The sequence below is a fragment of the Amborella trichopoda genome, chromosome 2 (genome assembly GCF_054954075.1).
Source record: "Amborella trichopoda isolate Santa Cruz 75 chromosome 2, AtrichopodaSantaCruz75HAP2 v2.0, whole genome shotgun sequence".
NCBI classification, from domain to species: domain Eukaryota; kingdom Viridiplantae; phylum Streptophyta; class Magnoliopsida; order Amborellales; family Amborellaceae; genus Amborella; species Amborella trichopoda.
Window position 1 is genome coordinate 56,951,208 of NC_142337.1, and position 16,835 is coordinate 56,968,042.

The 16,835-nt window shown below is 33.7% G+C and overlaps 1 protein-coding gene across 1 annotated transcript; it reads right to left on the reverse strand.

Moving 5' to 3' along the window:
• Window positions 1-14,850: 14,850 nt before the first annotated feature.
• On the reverse strand, window positions 14,851-16,534 carry LOC18431342 (major strawberry allergen Fra a 1.07). The gene is made up of 2 exons (XM_006841467.3): window positions 16,174-16,534; window positions 14,851-15,352 (listed from the first exon to the last, which is right to left on the reverse strand). The coding sequence occupies exons 1-2, from the start codon at window positions 16,466-16,468 to the stop codon at window positions 15,051-15,053; spliced, it is 597 nt and encodes a 198-aa protein (XP_006841530.2). The 5' UTR covers window positions 16,469-16,534; the 3' UTR covers window positions 14,851-15,050.
• Between the last annotated feature and the right edge of the window lie 301 nt (window positions 16,535-16,835).

A 16,835-nucleotide genomic window follows, 5' to 3' on the forward strand; every position in this document is an offset into this window, starting at 1 on the left:
ATTTAAACAGGTTTTTATTCTTGAGAATTCAATTTCAATACTATAGTTACATTTTGTCTTATGAGCAGAAAGATATTTCCTATATAATTTTGAGAATATGATAAACGACATGGTTTCTATGCGGCTAGCCCGAATATTGTAGAAATGCGGGCTTGGCAATAAATATATATTTTAAATATAATTTGATTGTAATTTTTAGAGAATATATAATCTTTAACATGGAGATGATGAATATATATATATATATATATATGAAAACTAGCAATAATAATTATATTAAAAACATTTGGACCGTTAGTTATGCTTATTTTTTGATAGATCACGTATTTGCATCCATCTTTAATATGGACGCTTTTGGACCGCATATTGTAGAAATGCGGTCCAGCGTGCATGAAACAATTTTCCTATGATAAAACATATACTATAACATCATGGTATCAAGAAACAAACTTTCTCAAGACAAGGTTTAATTATGCAAAGCTAATCAAAATCACAATAATGAAAAAGAATGTTGGTATGTTGCTTCCCAATGACTGATAGAACAATTACCAGTTCAAAGAGAACATAGCATCGAAGAAGAAGTAATCAAACTGCAAGTATTCCTCCCTAACCCTAAGTTTCCAATGTGTGTGTAATTGTGTATGTATATATATATATACACATCAAACCATCTTCGCATTACATCCAAACATCATCTATTGACATTTTTTATACACAAGGGAAAATAAATATAAGGAAAATTGCAGTGCACCCTTTTCCTCCAATTGCTTTCTTTTCTGTCTTTTTCTCTTAGGCCTTTTTTTTATCTCTGTTTTCTATCTCCGTTTGTTTTTTTTTTTTAACATTAAAAAAAATTTACGAATAAAAAATCAGAATTATAAGTGATACAAACAATAATCACCAACGATGATTGGTGGACACCTCCTTCGGCAAGAGAATCAACTTGAGAACTATCCCCCAATAGTAATAGCAATGACGAATATCAAAATTTAGATTATGTTTTGATGTCCCATTCTCCATCTGTTTTTGGAGAATACGAGGCCAATGGTGGATTGGCTTGCCGTTAGGGCAAGGCCTTATCATAACGGTTCAAAATTTCAAATTCCAGCCAATAAAAAGAAAGAGGATGACAGCCAATATAGATAAGGGCGCTTTCTTTCTTTAAGTATGACAAAGATGAATGACAAAGATGATTTCATGCAACGATTGCATAGTTATATGATGCAATAATCCTAAAAATCATGTTATGGCCATTTGTTTGATCCAAAATTTGATATATACACTCTTTTCATTCTAATAAACAATCACAACAAAGAAAAAATTGGAATCAAAACTTCAAAAGTATTTTTTTTGCCTAATTAACATTGACCGTTCATTTTGGTTAGATGCTTAGATCTAGCTTTTAGAAGGATTTTTTCATTTTCCATTTTTTTGGATGGCTTTATTATCATTAGATGAATAATATTAACATAGAAAAAAAATGATTTTGAGTTTATAAAGGCCAGGATCTTGAAATTCACCAAATGAGTGGTCGTCTAAATTCGTTTTTGGAAGGGACTCATTTTGACCATATCTAGAGTTCAAATTGAAATTTTTTTTTGGGGGATTGATTATTAAGATGAAAAGTGTGTGTACAAAATTTTGGGTCATACAAATACGACAAACATGATTTTTTAGAAGTATCGTTGCAATATATTATGATACAACCATTGCATTAGATCATCGCTCCAATGTAAATAGTGACGTGGCAGAGAATGGGTGGTGTGAGAGAGAAACGTAGTCGGATTTCTTCCAAACAGATCACTATTTAAATAACGGTGGGCTTTCCATAAGGTTGCAACCTTAATCAATCCATTTAAGGAGCACCTCCAAATTTTATCATAGCACATAATTTTGATATTAAAATATTCTTAAGATTATCTCAAAATCTATTTTCATATCTAATTATAAAATTTTAAACTCCAAAAATGATTAAAATCAAGTAGATCTATAAACATATGAAAATATCGAAAATGGACGGTCTAGATAAGTTGTTGTAAGATGCATCATTTCTGAGACTCAAATCTTTTCTTTTTCATAGTCATACATCTCGACGTCGAGATGATCAATTAGAGGGTTTTTCAATATTAAAACAACCTTTTCCGATGGATTTTTGAGGTGCATCCGTAGTTCTACATTTTAAGGTTGCAACCTTATATAAACTTTTCCCTTTAAACAATGTTTTGTACCAAGTTTGTTCTCTATTTAGGGGTGCGGTTTGGTTTGTATAGAGCCAAGGCTCTAAACAATCAAACTTGAACCCACCTTCAAATAGTATCGAGAAATATAGTTTCAATACTGGAAAGTTTTGTGATAGCCTTAAATTATATTTTCGTCTTTAGTTACAAAATTTAAAGCTTAAAAAATAGTGTAGCTCGAGCAGATCTATAAAAACTTGAAAATCTTAAAAATTAACAGTCCAAAAATACGTTACAAGATGCACTATTTTTAAAACTTGAAATCCATTTTTTTTCTCACGTCCATGCATCTTGATGTCAAGCTGATCAATTTGATGATATTTGGGCATCAAAACAACCTCTTCTAGTGAAAGTTTTGATGTAGGTTCTAATTTGATTGTTTAGAGCCTAGGCTTTATAAACTTTTCCCTTTATTTTTTACCAAGTTTCCTCTTGTTCTCTTTCTTTCGTTCTTTCTTTTACCAAGTTTGCTCTTAGTATGATGTTTCGTATATCAGACCATGTATTAAATTTTTTTTTTGACATTTATTTTCGCATCAAACTGCAACCGCCCTAAACATTTTAGTTAGCGTGACGTTCAAAACATCGGACCGCCTTAAACCTTCAAAAAATGAGGTTTAAGGGCGATCCGATGTTTGTAACATCAGACCACATTATTTGGTTAATTGGTTAATATTAAGGGAGTCGTGTTCCAAAGTACTAATACATATAAAATCTTAATTAGTGCATGTTAAGGATAATACTAATGGATGTACATGAACGAGACATAGCTTTCTAACATCGGAGTGCATTTAGAATTCATTTTTTGAAGGTTTAAGGCGGTTCAATGCTTGGGACATCCGACAGACTAAAATGTGTAGGCCAGTTAGATGCTTGGAACATCGAACCACCTTACAAAATTGGCATTCAATGTTTTCTACATCAATCTGACATACAAATATCATAAAAATAAAAAATAAAAAATAAAAATTAAAAAATTAATGCGATCCGATGGTTAAAACATCGGACTAGGGGCAAATTTGGTAAAAAAAATGAAAACATGAGAGAACAAAGACCTCTACATAAATATCGTATATTTTTAGACCATCACATAATAACAATAAAATAAAGCAATATGGACATAATTTTCCCTTTCACAAACTTCTTACGAAGTAGAAATAAGGTAAAAATATCATCTAGGAGTCGAAATATGCAAAATGATTAAACGTGTCAAAAGGTCTCAATTAATATTAGAGCTCAGGTGTCTCTTTCAATAAAGTATCTTGAGGGCTGCTCCAAGTTTCTCCAATTTTTCAAACAAAATATCCAGGTGGTGTGGTGAGGGATTCATAGGGTTCTGTGTTCTTTTACTGTGGGAGTGCAACAGCAAATGAAGCTAAGATTTCTTCGTTTTTACAAGGATTGAAATTATTAAAAGAAAGGCAAAGTTCCATGAAGTGGAGGGAGATTCACTGAATGTAATCAATTGGTGTAACATGGTATCCATATGTAGTGAAAGGAGAATCACTCAATATAACCAACTGGTGTAACATAGTATCCACACCACCATAGACTTTAAAGGTATTCTTTGAGACAGATAATGGATATTTGTATTGATCTGGAGATTTCATTTACACCTGTTTACGAGGAGGTTAATGATTTAGCTTATGGGTTAGTACGGCTAGGTATCACTAAACAGTTGCTTGTAGTATCTGATTTCTCGGATTTTTAAGGCACGTCGATGTCTAGAATATATGATGTATTTATGAATACTATTTATCAGTAAAATGCAGTAACATTTGTCAAAAAAGAAAAAAAAAAATGCTCAAAGTACCTTTTGTACAGAATTCAAAACTCTAAACAAAGAAAGACATTTCCTTATTTTACCTATCTTGAAAAGGCTGGGGTACTCCATTTTGTTGAGGCCTAGGGTTAAATTACTAAAATACCTTGCTTGTTCAGGATTATTATGAACTTAGATAAGGGTAATTTGGATATTTTTAAGGATACGTTTTTAGGAAAATTTGGGATGTTTTTTTCCCATTAATGATTTGGTAGTAGGTTATGACCATGTAAATGATATTTTCCATATCACTAATTATTGAAATACAACATCGTACTTGCATTAAATGCATTAAATATAAAATATATTAAAGTATTTTTTATGATGATAGGAAAATAAGATTATTAAAACATGACTTTTTTAAAACTAAAAAGAATGGCTGCATTTTTAAAAAAAAATAGAAAAGAGTAAAATAGGGTCTAGGCTTTATGGAAAAAAAGTAAAGCCTCATAAAAAAAACTCATCAAAATTGTACTTTTGGCATCAAAAAATCTTCAAATTAATTATCTTGACCTTGGCCATTGTGAAAAAAATAGGATTTCAAGTTTTAAAAATAGTACATATACATTATCTAGACCGCCCATTTTCAGGTGTTCACCGAACCACAAGACATGTACTCTTTTTTTAGCAACAAATTTTATAAACATTGGTGAAAATACGCTTTAGAGCTATCAAAGGGATTTTTCATAGCCAAAGTGTTTTCCGGACGAGGTTTTGAGGTGAAGCTTTATTATTATTATTTTTTCATAAAGCCTAGGCTTTATAGAATTTGCATTCAAAACAAAATTGTAATAACCATAAATTTAACTATCATAAAATAAAGCAATATGAAATTTCTTTAAGAATTATTTACTTCTCTTAGCATTGATCCTCAGCTCAATCTATATTCAGTTTGACAATAGGAAGAATAAATTGAAAAATCAATAAAAAAAAAAATTTAGAACATATCAAAATCAATAAAAAAAGAAAAATTTAGAACATATCTTTTTTTTTTTTTAAGCATCAAATTTATAACATATCTTGATGGGTGGAAAAACATTTTGTCAAGGTTCAATAAGAATGCTTATGCAAACATAGTGTTAGTATAAAACATTGGGATCGTCTACAAAAAGACCATTTAATTTTTTTAAATAGAGGTCATTATCTATCATACTCATTAAATGTCAAATTGGATGGCTTGGGGTAAGTCTTGGAGTCCGAGAATTTATTTTTTTAACTTTGTATCTATTTAATGACATTCTTACGACTACCCATTCTAAAATTTAAGGGATAATAATGATTATGATCTCCATGTACAAAAGATAAATTGTCTCTTTATAGATAATCCCACAAAAATTTTGGACATAAGAAAAAAAATAACAATAAAGTAATAAACAATATTCTGACAAACTATTTCTATACGGTTGCAAAAAACATGAAAATTAAAAGAATAGTTCTAAGGAATTAGAAAGTAGAAGAGATGTCGATGCAATTGGCTCTCTATTTATAGTCTCAAACACTCTCTCTTTCTCTCTCTCATATCTATATGCCTCTCTCTCCCCTAGTATCTCTTTTTGAGCTTATCATTTTCTCTTTCTTTAATCACATTACAATTCAAGTATCTACAAGGAAATCATACCCTGTACTCTGTCTTATCACTTCTATTTAAGGAAAAAGTTTATATAGAGTTGAGGCATCTTGTAATGTATTTTTCGACTGTCAATTTTCAAGATTTTCAAGTTTTCGTAGATCTGCTCTATCTACACTATTGTTTAAGCTTTAAATTTTATAATTAACGATGAAACTATATTTTAAGGCTATCACAAAAATATCTAGTATTGAAATCACATTTCTTGACACTATTTGAAGGTACGCTCTACCTTGATTGTTTGGAGCCTTGGCTCTACACAAACCGCACCCTTTATCTAGACTTGTGTACATTTACCTAAACAATCACCCATTCCTATATGGAAATTATATACTACATGATTTCCTTGTCTATTCATAAATCTTTAACCATACTTAAATACACAACACTTGTTAAAATTTTCAACATTCGTTCATTATCTTTTGTTTGGTGTGCATTCTCTCACATCGGTTCCCCCTCATTTTTCAAGTCTCATTGAATTATTTTATGAAGTTCGTCTATTCTTTGCCTCTTTTTGTTGGATTTTGTTTCCTCTCAATGGCCTTTGCACTCTCTAGACTCTACAGCACTGAGAGCTTTGATTGGGGTTCTATTTTCAAGCAAAATAATTACGTGTAAATGAGGGTTTTGTCTCCACCCCAAGGTCTCAGCAATCTTCTATTGAAATAATGGATGCCATGTATTTCAATATTCTTTCGCATGCTTTCAAATCTATAACATCTTTTAACAAAATGTTAAAAACTTTGGATAATTATTTAGGGGGGACTTTATCAAGATACACAAGATCACAAGATCAACTATTAACATTTTACTTATAGTTTCAAAACACACATAACCATTAGTTTGAATATTTGAAAGGGATTGTATACTATGAGACCATTTATCTTTAGTACAAAGAGGTCAAAGTTACTCGTAGCCATTAGATGTCGAATTAGATGACTTTGGGTATATCATGAAGTAGAAAATTGATTTTGACATTATGTATATCGTAGCTATTAAATTTATTTTGAACTTTGAGTCAAGTCAATGATTCACTCACAATCACCTGATTTAAAATTTGACAGACAAGAGTGATTGCAACCTCCCTGAAAAGAGTAAACTTTTGAATTATTGAAAAATTAGGTGTATTTTGATAAACCAGTTTGAATTTTCAACTTTTTTTAGCCTAAAAGATAAAAGTCTCCTATAGTTTTGCTAGAAAAGGCCGTGTCACACTACTATTCACATGTGAAACTCCCATAAGGTTTGATATCCTTAAATGTAGAACCATATGGGCAATTGTACAATGATGAAATGTATAATGTGTTTATACCCTCCTAGATACACTCATATTTTGTATCTAGGAGGTATAAAGAGAATTTGTATTCCAATCTTGCGATGCAAGATTTTTCATTGTATATAATATTGTGAATTGTTAATGACATATTCAGAAGTTTTCTTGCCTGTCTAAGTTTTATTAGTCATGAATTAATTTGAGAGAGGCAAACACCAAGAAGACATTCCAATGAATGTGGTCGAAGCCTGTTCACCCCCAGACTTTGAGTTTTATCATGCATGAATTAATTTGAGAGAGACAAACACCAAGAAGACATTCCAATGAATGTGGTAGAAGCCTGATCACCCCCGGGCTTTGTGGTATACTTGGTGTGCCTTCCAATCCAAGCTGGCCACAGTATCCAAAATCTAGTAAGGAGGGGTCGAAATTGCCAGCCTATGTGAAGGTGGAGCAGAGAGCCAACATTTATTGGTGTGCTGACCCTTCACACACCAATTATGGAGAGCGATGCTCCAAAATTTCAAATTTCAAATTCAATGGAATGATAAGAGGACCTCTAAAGGCGGTTTTAGCATGCTAGAAGCCTATAACATTGCCTTCGGTTACTTGGGCCACATAACAATAAAGAAATATGAGAGAATTGAGTATAACCCATGAAATGATTTGGTGCTATCCAAAATCACCCACATTAGAAAATCTCACAGTATGTGCGATTGAGATATTCCCATATTATATGGGACTTGACTGAGATAGTTTCATATTTTGTGGGATTGATATTGATAAGTTTCTTAAATGAAATAGAAATCCATAAAGATTAAGACTCTTGGATGAATATACATGTTGATTTGGAATAAATATAACATGTATAGGAAGTTTCTTATTTAGTATGGATGCTTAACCTTATATATATATGAGATGAAAGTGTAGAGAAGCCCTATTTGGGTCACCATATAGAAATGGTGGTTCATCTAGAGAAAGAAGATAGCTTCCTATAGAGAGAAACATTGTAATGGTGCCTCCTGTAAACTCTTGGAGATTGAGAGGCTTGTTCCCAGAGATTGAGAGACTTGTTTAGCGGTTCCTATAGAGATTCTGAGTTGTTCCTCTTTTAGTTATAGAAAACATCAATTTCTGGTTGCTCTTGCATCATTATCTGGTATTGTCGGTAGTGGTTCCCAAAAATAAAAAGAAGGAAGGGAGAGTGGTTTAAAAGGGTTTGCTCGACATTTTCGTCGAGGTTAGAGAGGTAACGATATATTTCAAAATCTTTGATATAATGGATTTCAGTTTGCCATGCCCATGGACATAGCCCTTCTAGGGTGAACCACATAAATATTTGTGTTATTGTGGTATGTGTTTTTTTTTATATTTCTCATTGCCAAAAATCATCTCATCGGGTTTAGAGCTTCCACGCACAACAGTATCTCGACCCCTCATACATGCAAAAACGACAATTCTCAAGAATTGGATATAAACATGCAACTAATTATGTAACAATCCTAAAACTTACAAAAAAAAAATAAAATAAAAATATATATAAATAAATAATTCTTTATAGTGTGATGGTCCATATAAGTATTATGGTCCTTAGGGACCATCACCACTTTTGTTAACTTTTTCCTTTCCTTTACCACGTCCTTTAGGTGACGTGGGCCTTAAAGGTTTCACGTTTAATAGTATTGTCACACCTCATGTATGAGGTGGAGCTTAATAAGATAATATAATAATATGTCTTACGAATTTAAATAGGAGAGGTGAGGATTTCCACCCTAAAAAAATTTTTGAGATCTCACTCTCTAATCGAAACGCAGTGAGCTCTTTCTCTCTCTAGCCGAATTATTATCGGAAGCTCCCACTTAAGTATTTTATGTAAGTGACTTCATTATCTTGAAAAATAATCCGTCCTTTTTAAAAATGAAATGAAATAATTACTTCTGCTTATTATCATGAATTTTAGAAGCGATAAATTTTATGCGCAAGCGACCTCATTATTTTGAAAAATATTCTTTTTAATAAAATCGTGATGTTTTATCTATGTTAGAAATTTTAAATACTGTAAATTCTTAGAAATAAATTTATTTATTTTTCTTGTCTATTGTTAGAGAATTTTAGATACTGTAAAATTATTAGAAATAAATGTGATATTTCTGCTTTTAGTAAAATTGTGAGATTTCTTTCTACTGTTTTTTAATATTTAGACATTGTAAAATTCATGTGCAAATGACTGCCTTATTATTTGAAAACTGATATTTTTGCATTTGATTATAGCATTGTCTGTGAAATGTTTATTTGAAAATTGACATTCCATAAATTGTGATAATTCCGTATTTTTGGATTTCTATAAGAATTTTCTATACATACTAGATTGGCAATTATGCTAGAATGTCCTTACGAATTGCTACCTTTCTAAATTTGAACCCAAAACATTTGACTGGTGATTTTTTAAATGTTATTGAAAGTGACTGTTATTAATGGTTTCAGTGAAATTCATATTAATAATTTCAGTGATATGTTGAGTACATGATATTGCTACTTTCGAATGTTTAAAGAGATTTAGAAATACTTTAAGTATGCAAGTGAACTCATCTGGTTCGCCGGCGAGGTATAAGTGGACCTATCTGGTATGCCGGTAGGGATTAAGTGAACTCATCCGGTACGCCGGTGCGGTATAAGTGGACCTGCAAGGATTAAGTAGACCTATCTGGGATGTCGATAGGGATTAAGTAGACCCATCAAGACGCTGATGGGGTATATAAGTGACCTACTTGGGATGCCAGTAGGATAATTTGTGAAATCCTTTGAATTATGCACTGCCGTAAAAATGTTATATGCATTTCAATTATTCGGATTATACTTAATTATGTATTTTTTAAAGTGAAATTGTTAATGCATTTCTGTTAATAGATCTTCTTTTTAAAAATATTGATATCTTTTAACCATGATTATTTTTAAGATTATGATGATCACTTACTGAGTAGCCAAACTCATTAAATTATGGTAAACATTTTTTTCAAGATAACTGCGGTTTCATTTTGAGTGCTCGTCAAGATCAACTCTGGAAGATAATGTAGTTGTACTTAAACTTTCTTTTGTTACTTTGTAAGATTTCGCCATTGTAAATTTGTCCTAAAAAGAGATATATATATGTTTTGACTGTCACATCTCGAAATATCAGTATTATAAATTCTTGAGGCGTGACAAATTCCCTCCCCAACCATCTTTGAAGTGAGTTGAAACCCTCTGTGCCCACACCACATCAAGTACTGATGAGATTACCGCCCCATCAGATAGAGGACTCTTTTTGGATCATCTGTGTTGCTAGTGTCGAGTTCTATAGCTGGCATTCAAGGATTAAACAATGATGCTGAGATGGAATTTATTGTAGTTGTTCTCCAAATAGCCGTAAAACATGTGTTCGAATTAGATTCTAAGCTCCTAAGCTCACAATCCTTTTGTGTAAAGGAACATCAATCACCAGGGAGAAAACACAAGCGCAAAGCTACTGTCATCCAAGGAACCGCAAGCAACTCCTAAGAAAATTCAATTTCAATGTTTCAATAGTTATTTGTAATATTAAAAAATGGATATACATGTAAGTTGTTGTTGTTTACAAGGTGAGTATCCCATTAAGTATTTTGTTAGGAGGGAGATCACCATTTGGATATGTAGAGCCACCATATTTAAACATGTAATTTTGGGAATTCAAAGGTGTGAACTTTTATAGCATGTAGTTCTTTGATATATCCAAAATACCAAAGTTGGTAATATTCATTCTTAAACTCCAACCCAAAAATGTCCTTATTTGCTCTCTTAGGCTACAACTGTATAGAGGATTAGCATCGGCAAATCACCTACACTGAAAATTAGTTGAAATTTCGAAAAAACCGGTTCATACATGCCCCCAAAATGTTTGCAAGTGTACTTTGGACTCTTTTTTTTCCTTATTTGTTTTGACACATACAATTTAATATGTTCATCTTAGCAGAATGAGAAGTGCAATAGAGCAAGATAGCAACTTCATAAGCGCATACTACAGACCATAATGTAATAACCTAGATCTGTCCCTTACTCTTTTAGAGCCCAAATTCCCGAGGAAGCAATCTTGAATAAGGCAGAGCGGGAGTTTCTTGGGGCCGCTTCAACATACAGTAGGATGGTGGTTCAATGTTGAGTCTACATCTTGGAACCAAGTCAATTTTGAAGCAACTTTGTGACAAACTGACAATGGAACCAACCGGCAAAGAGCAACAAAGACCAAGACACCAATTGCAGGGTTCACACGGTCCAGGAAGGGTACTACTATTAGTGATCAATTTCCTGTTTGTGAGGGCACTTTGAGCAAAAGTCCCCTACAGTTTTGCTAGAAAAGGTTGTGTCACACTACTATTTAGGTGTGAAACTCCAAGAAGGATTGATATCCTTAAATATAGAACCATATGGGCAATTGTACAATGATGAAATGTATAAGTTGTTTATACCCTCCTAGATACAAGCATATTTTGTATCTAGGAGGTATAAAGGGAATTTGTACTCCAATCTTGCAATGCAAGATTTTTCATTGTATATAACGTTGTGAATTGTTAATGAAATATTCAGAAGTTTTCCTATATGAGTTTTATCATGCATGAATTAATTTGATAAAGGCAAACACCAAGAAGACATTCTAATGAATGTGGTAGAAGCATGTTCACCCCCGGGCTTTTTGGTATACTTGGTTTGCCTTCCAAACCAAGCAGGCCATAGCATCCAAAATCTAGTAAGGAGGGGTCGAAATTGCCAGCTTATGCGAAGGTGAAGCAGAGAACCAACATTTATTGGTGTGCTCACCCTTCACACACCAATTCTAGAGAGTGATGCTCCAAATTTTTAAATTTCAAATGCAATGAAATGATAACAAGACCTCTAAAGGTGGTTTCAGCATGCTAGAAGCCTACAACCTTGCCTTCGGTCTGGTTCACATAACAATAAAGAAATATGAGAGAATCGAGGGAACATAACCTATGTAATGATTTCGTGCTATTCAAAATCACCAATATTAGAAATCCCATATTATGTGGGATTGAGATATTCTCATATGGGAATGGTGGTTCCTCTAGAGAGAGAAGAAAGCTTCATATGGAGAAAAACATTGTGATGGTGCCTCCTATAGACTCCTGAAGATTTAAAGGTTGAAAGGCTTGTTCTTTTGGAGATTGAAATGTTTGTTCTTGGAGATTGAGAAACGTGTTTTTCGTAGAGAAGCGGTTCCCATAGAGATTGTGGGTTGTTCCCTTTTTTATTAGAGAGAAGTCAATTTCTCGTTGCTCTAGTATCTCTATCTGGTGTTGTCGATAGTGGTTGTCAGAAGTAAAAGGAAGGAAGAGAAAGTGACTTAAAAGGGTTTGCTTGGCGTTTTCATCGCGGTAATAGACGTAACTCTACATTCCAAAATCTTTCATATAATGGATTTCAGTTTGCCATGCCGTGGATGTAATCCTTCTGAGGTGAACCACGTAAATATTTGTGTTATTGTGATATGTGTTTCTTCACATATTTCTCGTACTTTATTTGCTAAAAATAAACCCATCGGATTTCATACACAACAGTAACTCTACCAATCTCGACCCCTCATACGTGCAAGAACGACAATTATCAGGAATTGGATATAGACATGCAACTAATTCCCTCCCCAACCATCTTTGAAGTGAGTTAAAACTCTCTGTTCCCACACCACATCAAGTATTGATGAGATTACCGCTCCATCAGACAGAGGACGCTTGTTGAATCATCTGTGTCGCTAGTGTCGAATTCGATAGCTGGCATTCAAGGATTAAACAACAATGCTGATATGGAATTTATTGTAGCTGTTCTCCACATAGCCATAAAACATGTGTTCAATATAATAGTGGTCGAATTAGATTCTAAGCTCCTAAGCTCACAATCCTTTGGTGTAAAGGAACACCAACGACCAGGGAGAAAATACAAGCACAAAGCTACTGTCATCCAAGGAACCGCAAGTAACTCCCAAGAAAACTCAATTTCAATATTACAAGTAACTATATTAAAAAATAGATATATGTGTAATTTTCTCTTCTTGTTGATTATTGTTGTTGTTTACAAGGTCAGTATCCCATTAAGTGTTTTGTTTGGAGAGAAAGCACCATTTGGATATGCAGAACCACCATATACAAACATGTTATTTTGGGTATTCAATGGTGTGAACTTTTATAGCATGTGGTTCTTTGACATATCCAAAATACCAAAGTTGGCAATATTATTCTTAAACTTCAACCCAAAAATCTCCTCATTTGCTCTCTTAGGCTTGAACTGTATGAAGGATTAGCATCTACAACGGCAAATCACCTACACTGAAAATTAGTTGAAATTTCGAAAAATTCGGTTAATACATGCCTAAAAAATGTTTGCGAGTGTAGTTTGGACACTTCTTTTTATTATTTGTTTTGACCTCTACAATTTAATATGTTCATCTTAGCAGAATGAGAAGTACAATAGAGCAAGAGAGCAACTTCATAAGCGCATACTACATAACGTAATGTTATAACCTGGATCCATCCCTTACTCTTTTAGAGCCCAATTTCCCGAGGAAGCAATCTTGAACAAGCCAGAACGGGAGTTTTTTGGGGCCGCTTTAAGATACAGTAGGATGGTGGTTTAATGTTGATTCTACATCTTGGAACTATGCCAATTTTGGAGCAACTTTGTGACAAACTGACAATGGAACCAACCAGCAAAGAGCAATAACGCTACAAAGATCAAGACACCAATTGCAGGATTCACGCGGTTCGAGAAAAGTACTACCATTAGTGATCAATTTCCTATTTGTAAGGGCACTTTGAGCAAAGTGCTCTCCTGTTTAAATGATGACAGACATAAACCATCTTAATTATTCCTCCTACCCTACATTCGAAGAGCTGGGTCACAGCCTAAACTCTTCATATTCCATAATCATCATTTGTTCTGACTTTTAAGTTTGAAACAAGAATGTCTCAATCACCTCTAACTTGCGTATATGAACTTATCCTCTATAAGTGTATCCTTTTTCGGAAAACCCAAGTAATACTTTCTTAACATCGAGTATTATCACTCGTCACTTCAAGCTACTTGATTTCAAGATTTTGAAGATTGGCAGCCAAGGCAATTGTAACCTTTTTATAGACTTGTGTACCTTCCTAAAAAAAAAAATCTCTTAATTTGTTATCCGAGTTTTTCCTTCTAATGATGAGGCTGAATTTGAAATTGATCTTGGAGGTTTTTTCTTTTGTTGAAAAATTGTATTGAAAATTTTTCAATAGATAGAAACATTTGGGCCAGTGTGGGGCTCCCATGCGTCCACATGAGCCGATTGGCCATTAGGGCCTCATATGTGCCACCTTCTTGAAATTTTTTGAATTATTTAATTTCCATCATTTTTTCCTTCTAAAAAACTTTGAGCTCCGAGATGAATTGATTATTTGCATCTAAAATGATCTACCTAGATCAAAGACCACGAAAATTGTCCAGTTGTCCATAAATTTCCCCCAAACAAACCCAAATAGCAAATTGCCCATGGGCACTTTAAGACTTTCTTAATTTTATTAAGGTATAAGGTTGCAACATTAAACAATCAATTTAAGACGCACCTCCAAATTTTATTATAAATATAATTTTGGTGTAAAAAATTCTTAGTATGGCTTGAGAATCTATTTTCATCTCTAAATATAAAATCTTAAACTCAAAAAATGGTCCAAATCAAGTAGATCTATAAATACTTGAAAATAGACGGTCTAAATAATTTGTTGCAAGACACTATTTTTAGGACTCAAAATCTTTTTTTCTTTTCATATTCATACATCTCCATATGGACATGATCAATTAGAGGGTTTTTCAACATCAAAACAACCTTCTATGGTTTATTTTTGAGGAGTTATATAAACCTTTCCATTTTATTAAAGACAGCATACCGAGGTTGGAATGCGACAGTGCAATGTCATTATTATTCACCTGAGAAACCACTCTTGAAAAGGTAAAAGATTGAAAGGCACACAAAGCACTGAAGACAACCAGCACAAACAAAACCTCAACAAAAGAGACACATGAGAGAGAGAGAGCCTAGGCATATGCATCATGGTTTTGTAAGAGGTAGCCCTCAACCGCCTTAAACATGGAAAGCAGGTTCTCCTTCATCTCTTTCCCCTCAACTTCAGAGAGAGGTGCATCCCCTATGGTCTCATATTCAGTCTTCATCTTGGACACACTCCCACCATTGGCGCCCTCCTCGAACTTGAACTCGATTGAGACAGACTTGAATTTCTTACCTATGAGACCTCCTTCGATCAGAGAGTATTTTAGGAAGAATTTCTCGTCATCCAGTGCCACTGTCTTATCCTTCACATATGTATAACCCTTTATCTCTGAGGAGACACAAACACACATGATGGCTTGTTATTGAGGAAGATAAAGAATTAAAAACTCCTATTATTAGGAATCCAAACTCCAATGTAAGAAAAATATCAAGCCAATTGACTGGAAGAGATATATGAAACCACTATTCATTTTCTATGGATTAGGCATAAGAACTTGTTATTACGAAGCACTTTTCTTGTTTTGCTGTTTTCTGAGCTTAGTGCTTTATTGGAACAAAGTAAGTTATCAAAATTGGGCCAGCAACCAAATGGATGAGGGGTTCAGTCCAGTCCAAACTGGTCTAATCATTAGTTGAATTGGTTGGATTGGATTTTAGAAGAAAAAATAATAATATATATATATATATATAATAATTTTAAATATAAGTGTATTAAAAAGAATTTACCCAACTTCAATTAATTGGTCTAACAGGTTAAAATTGACTGATTTGACCAGCTAAAAACCAATCAAATATTGATTTTGAGTGATTTTTTAATAAACCCAATGTTTGCCTTGGACCAAAACTAGCCGAAACACCAGCCGGCAGTCGGTTTGGTATGTTGTTAATAACTATGGAACGAAGGCCATCAGCTCTGGTCTTAAATATACAACGGTATCCTCACGATTTTCCTAGTTTCCCCCAAAGAATATAGATGCATTGTTATAGTCCCATGGACTGCAAAAACATCATAGTCCGTGGCTCATACCCGCCCAAGAAATGGACGGATGGTGATGGCTCATACCCACCATTGCAGTAATCTCCTCTTAAGTCCCAATGCCCCTCTCTCTCTCTCTCTCTCTCTCTGGTTTAGAAAGATTGGGCACAAACCTTTAGTGAAATTGATCTTTTTGACAGTTCCAACCCCACCATTTCCCTCACAAACCTCAACGCTAGAGATCATGTGAGGCATGATCTTAGGGATCAGATTGTGGGCGTCCTTCACACACGCCTTCCATAATCTTCCGACTGAGACAGGAGACACAAGCTCATCGCTGAGACTGCCGGCCACCATGATTTCTTTCCTTCCGCTACAAATAACAAGAGAGAAAGAGTGGAAGGGATGATGGCGAGTTGGAGAGGGAGAGGAGTATTTATAGATGCAGAAGTCAGGACTTTGGCTCATTTTTAATGGAAATCAAACTTGTAGCTTGTACCAAGAATAAATAAAAAGAACATCAAAATATTGCTTGGTTGAATTTGAGGGCTCCGTCCTAATTAGATGAGTCTCATGAGGAAGGTGCGGACAAAAAGTAGAATATTTGAACTTCTTCTTAGAAAAGAGCCAATGCATGTGAACACAAATCCGTCTTTTAAGTGAAGGGAAAGCTTTATATGCTTTCCCTACCCCATAGAAGTTCTATCCTCCTTTCATTATTCAGCGGTCCACTTTTGATCAAGAGAATCACTCACTGTTTGATCTTAGATTCGATGTCTCAAAGTATTTTATTTTTAGCTTTTTTTTATACAGATTGTATGATTATGAAATTTGG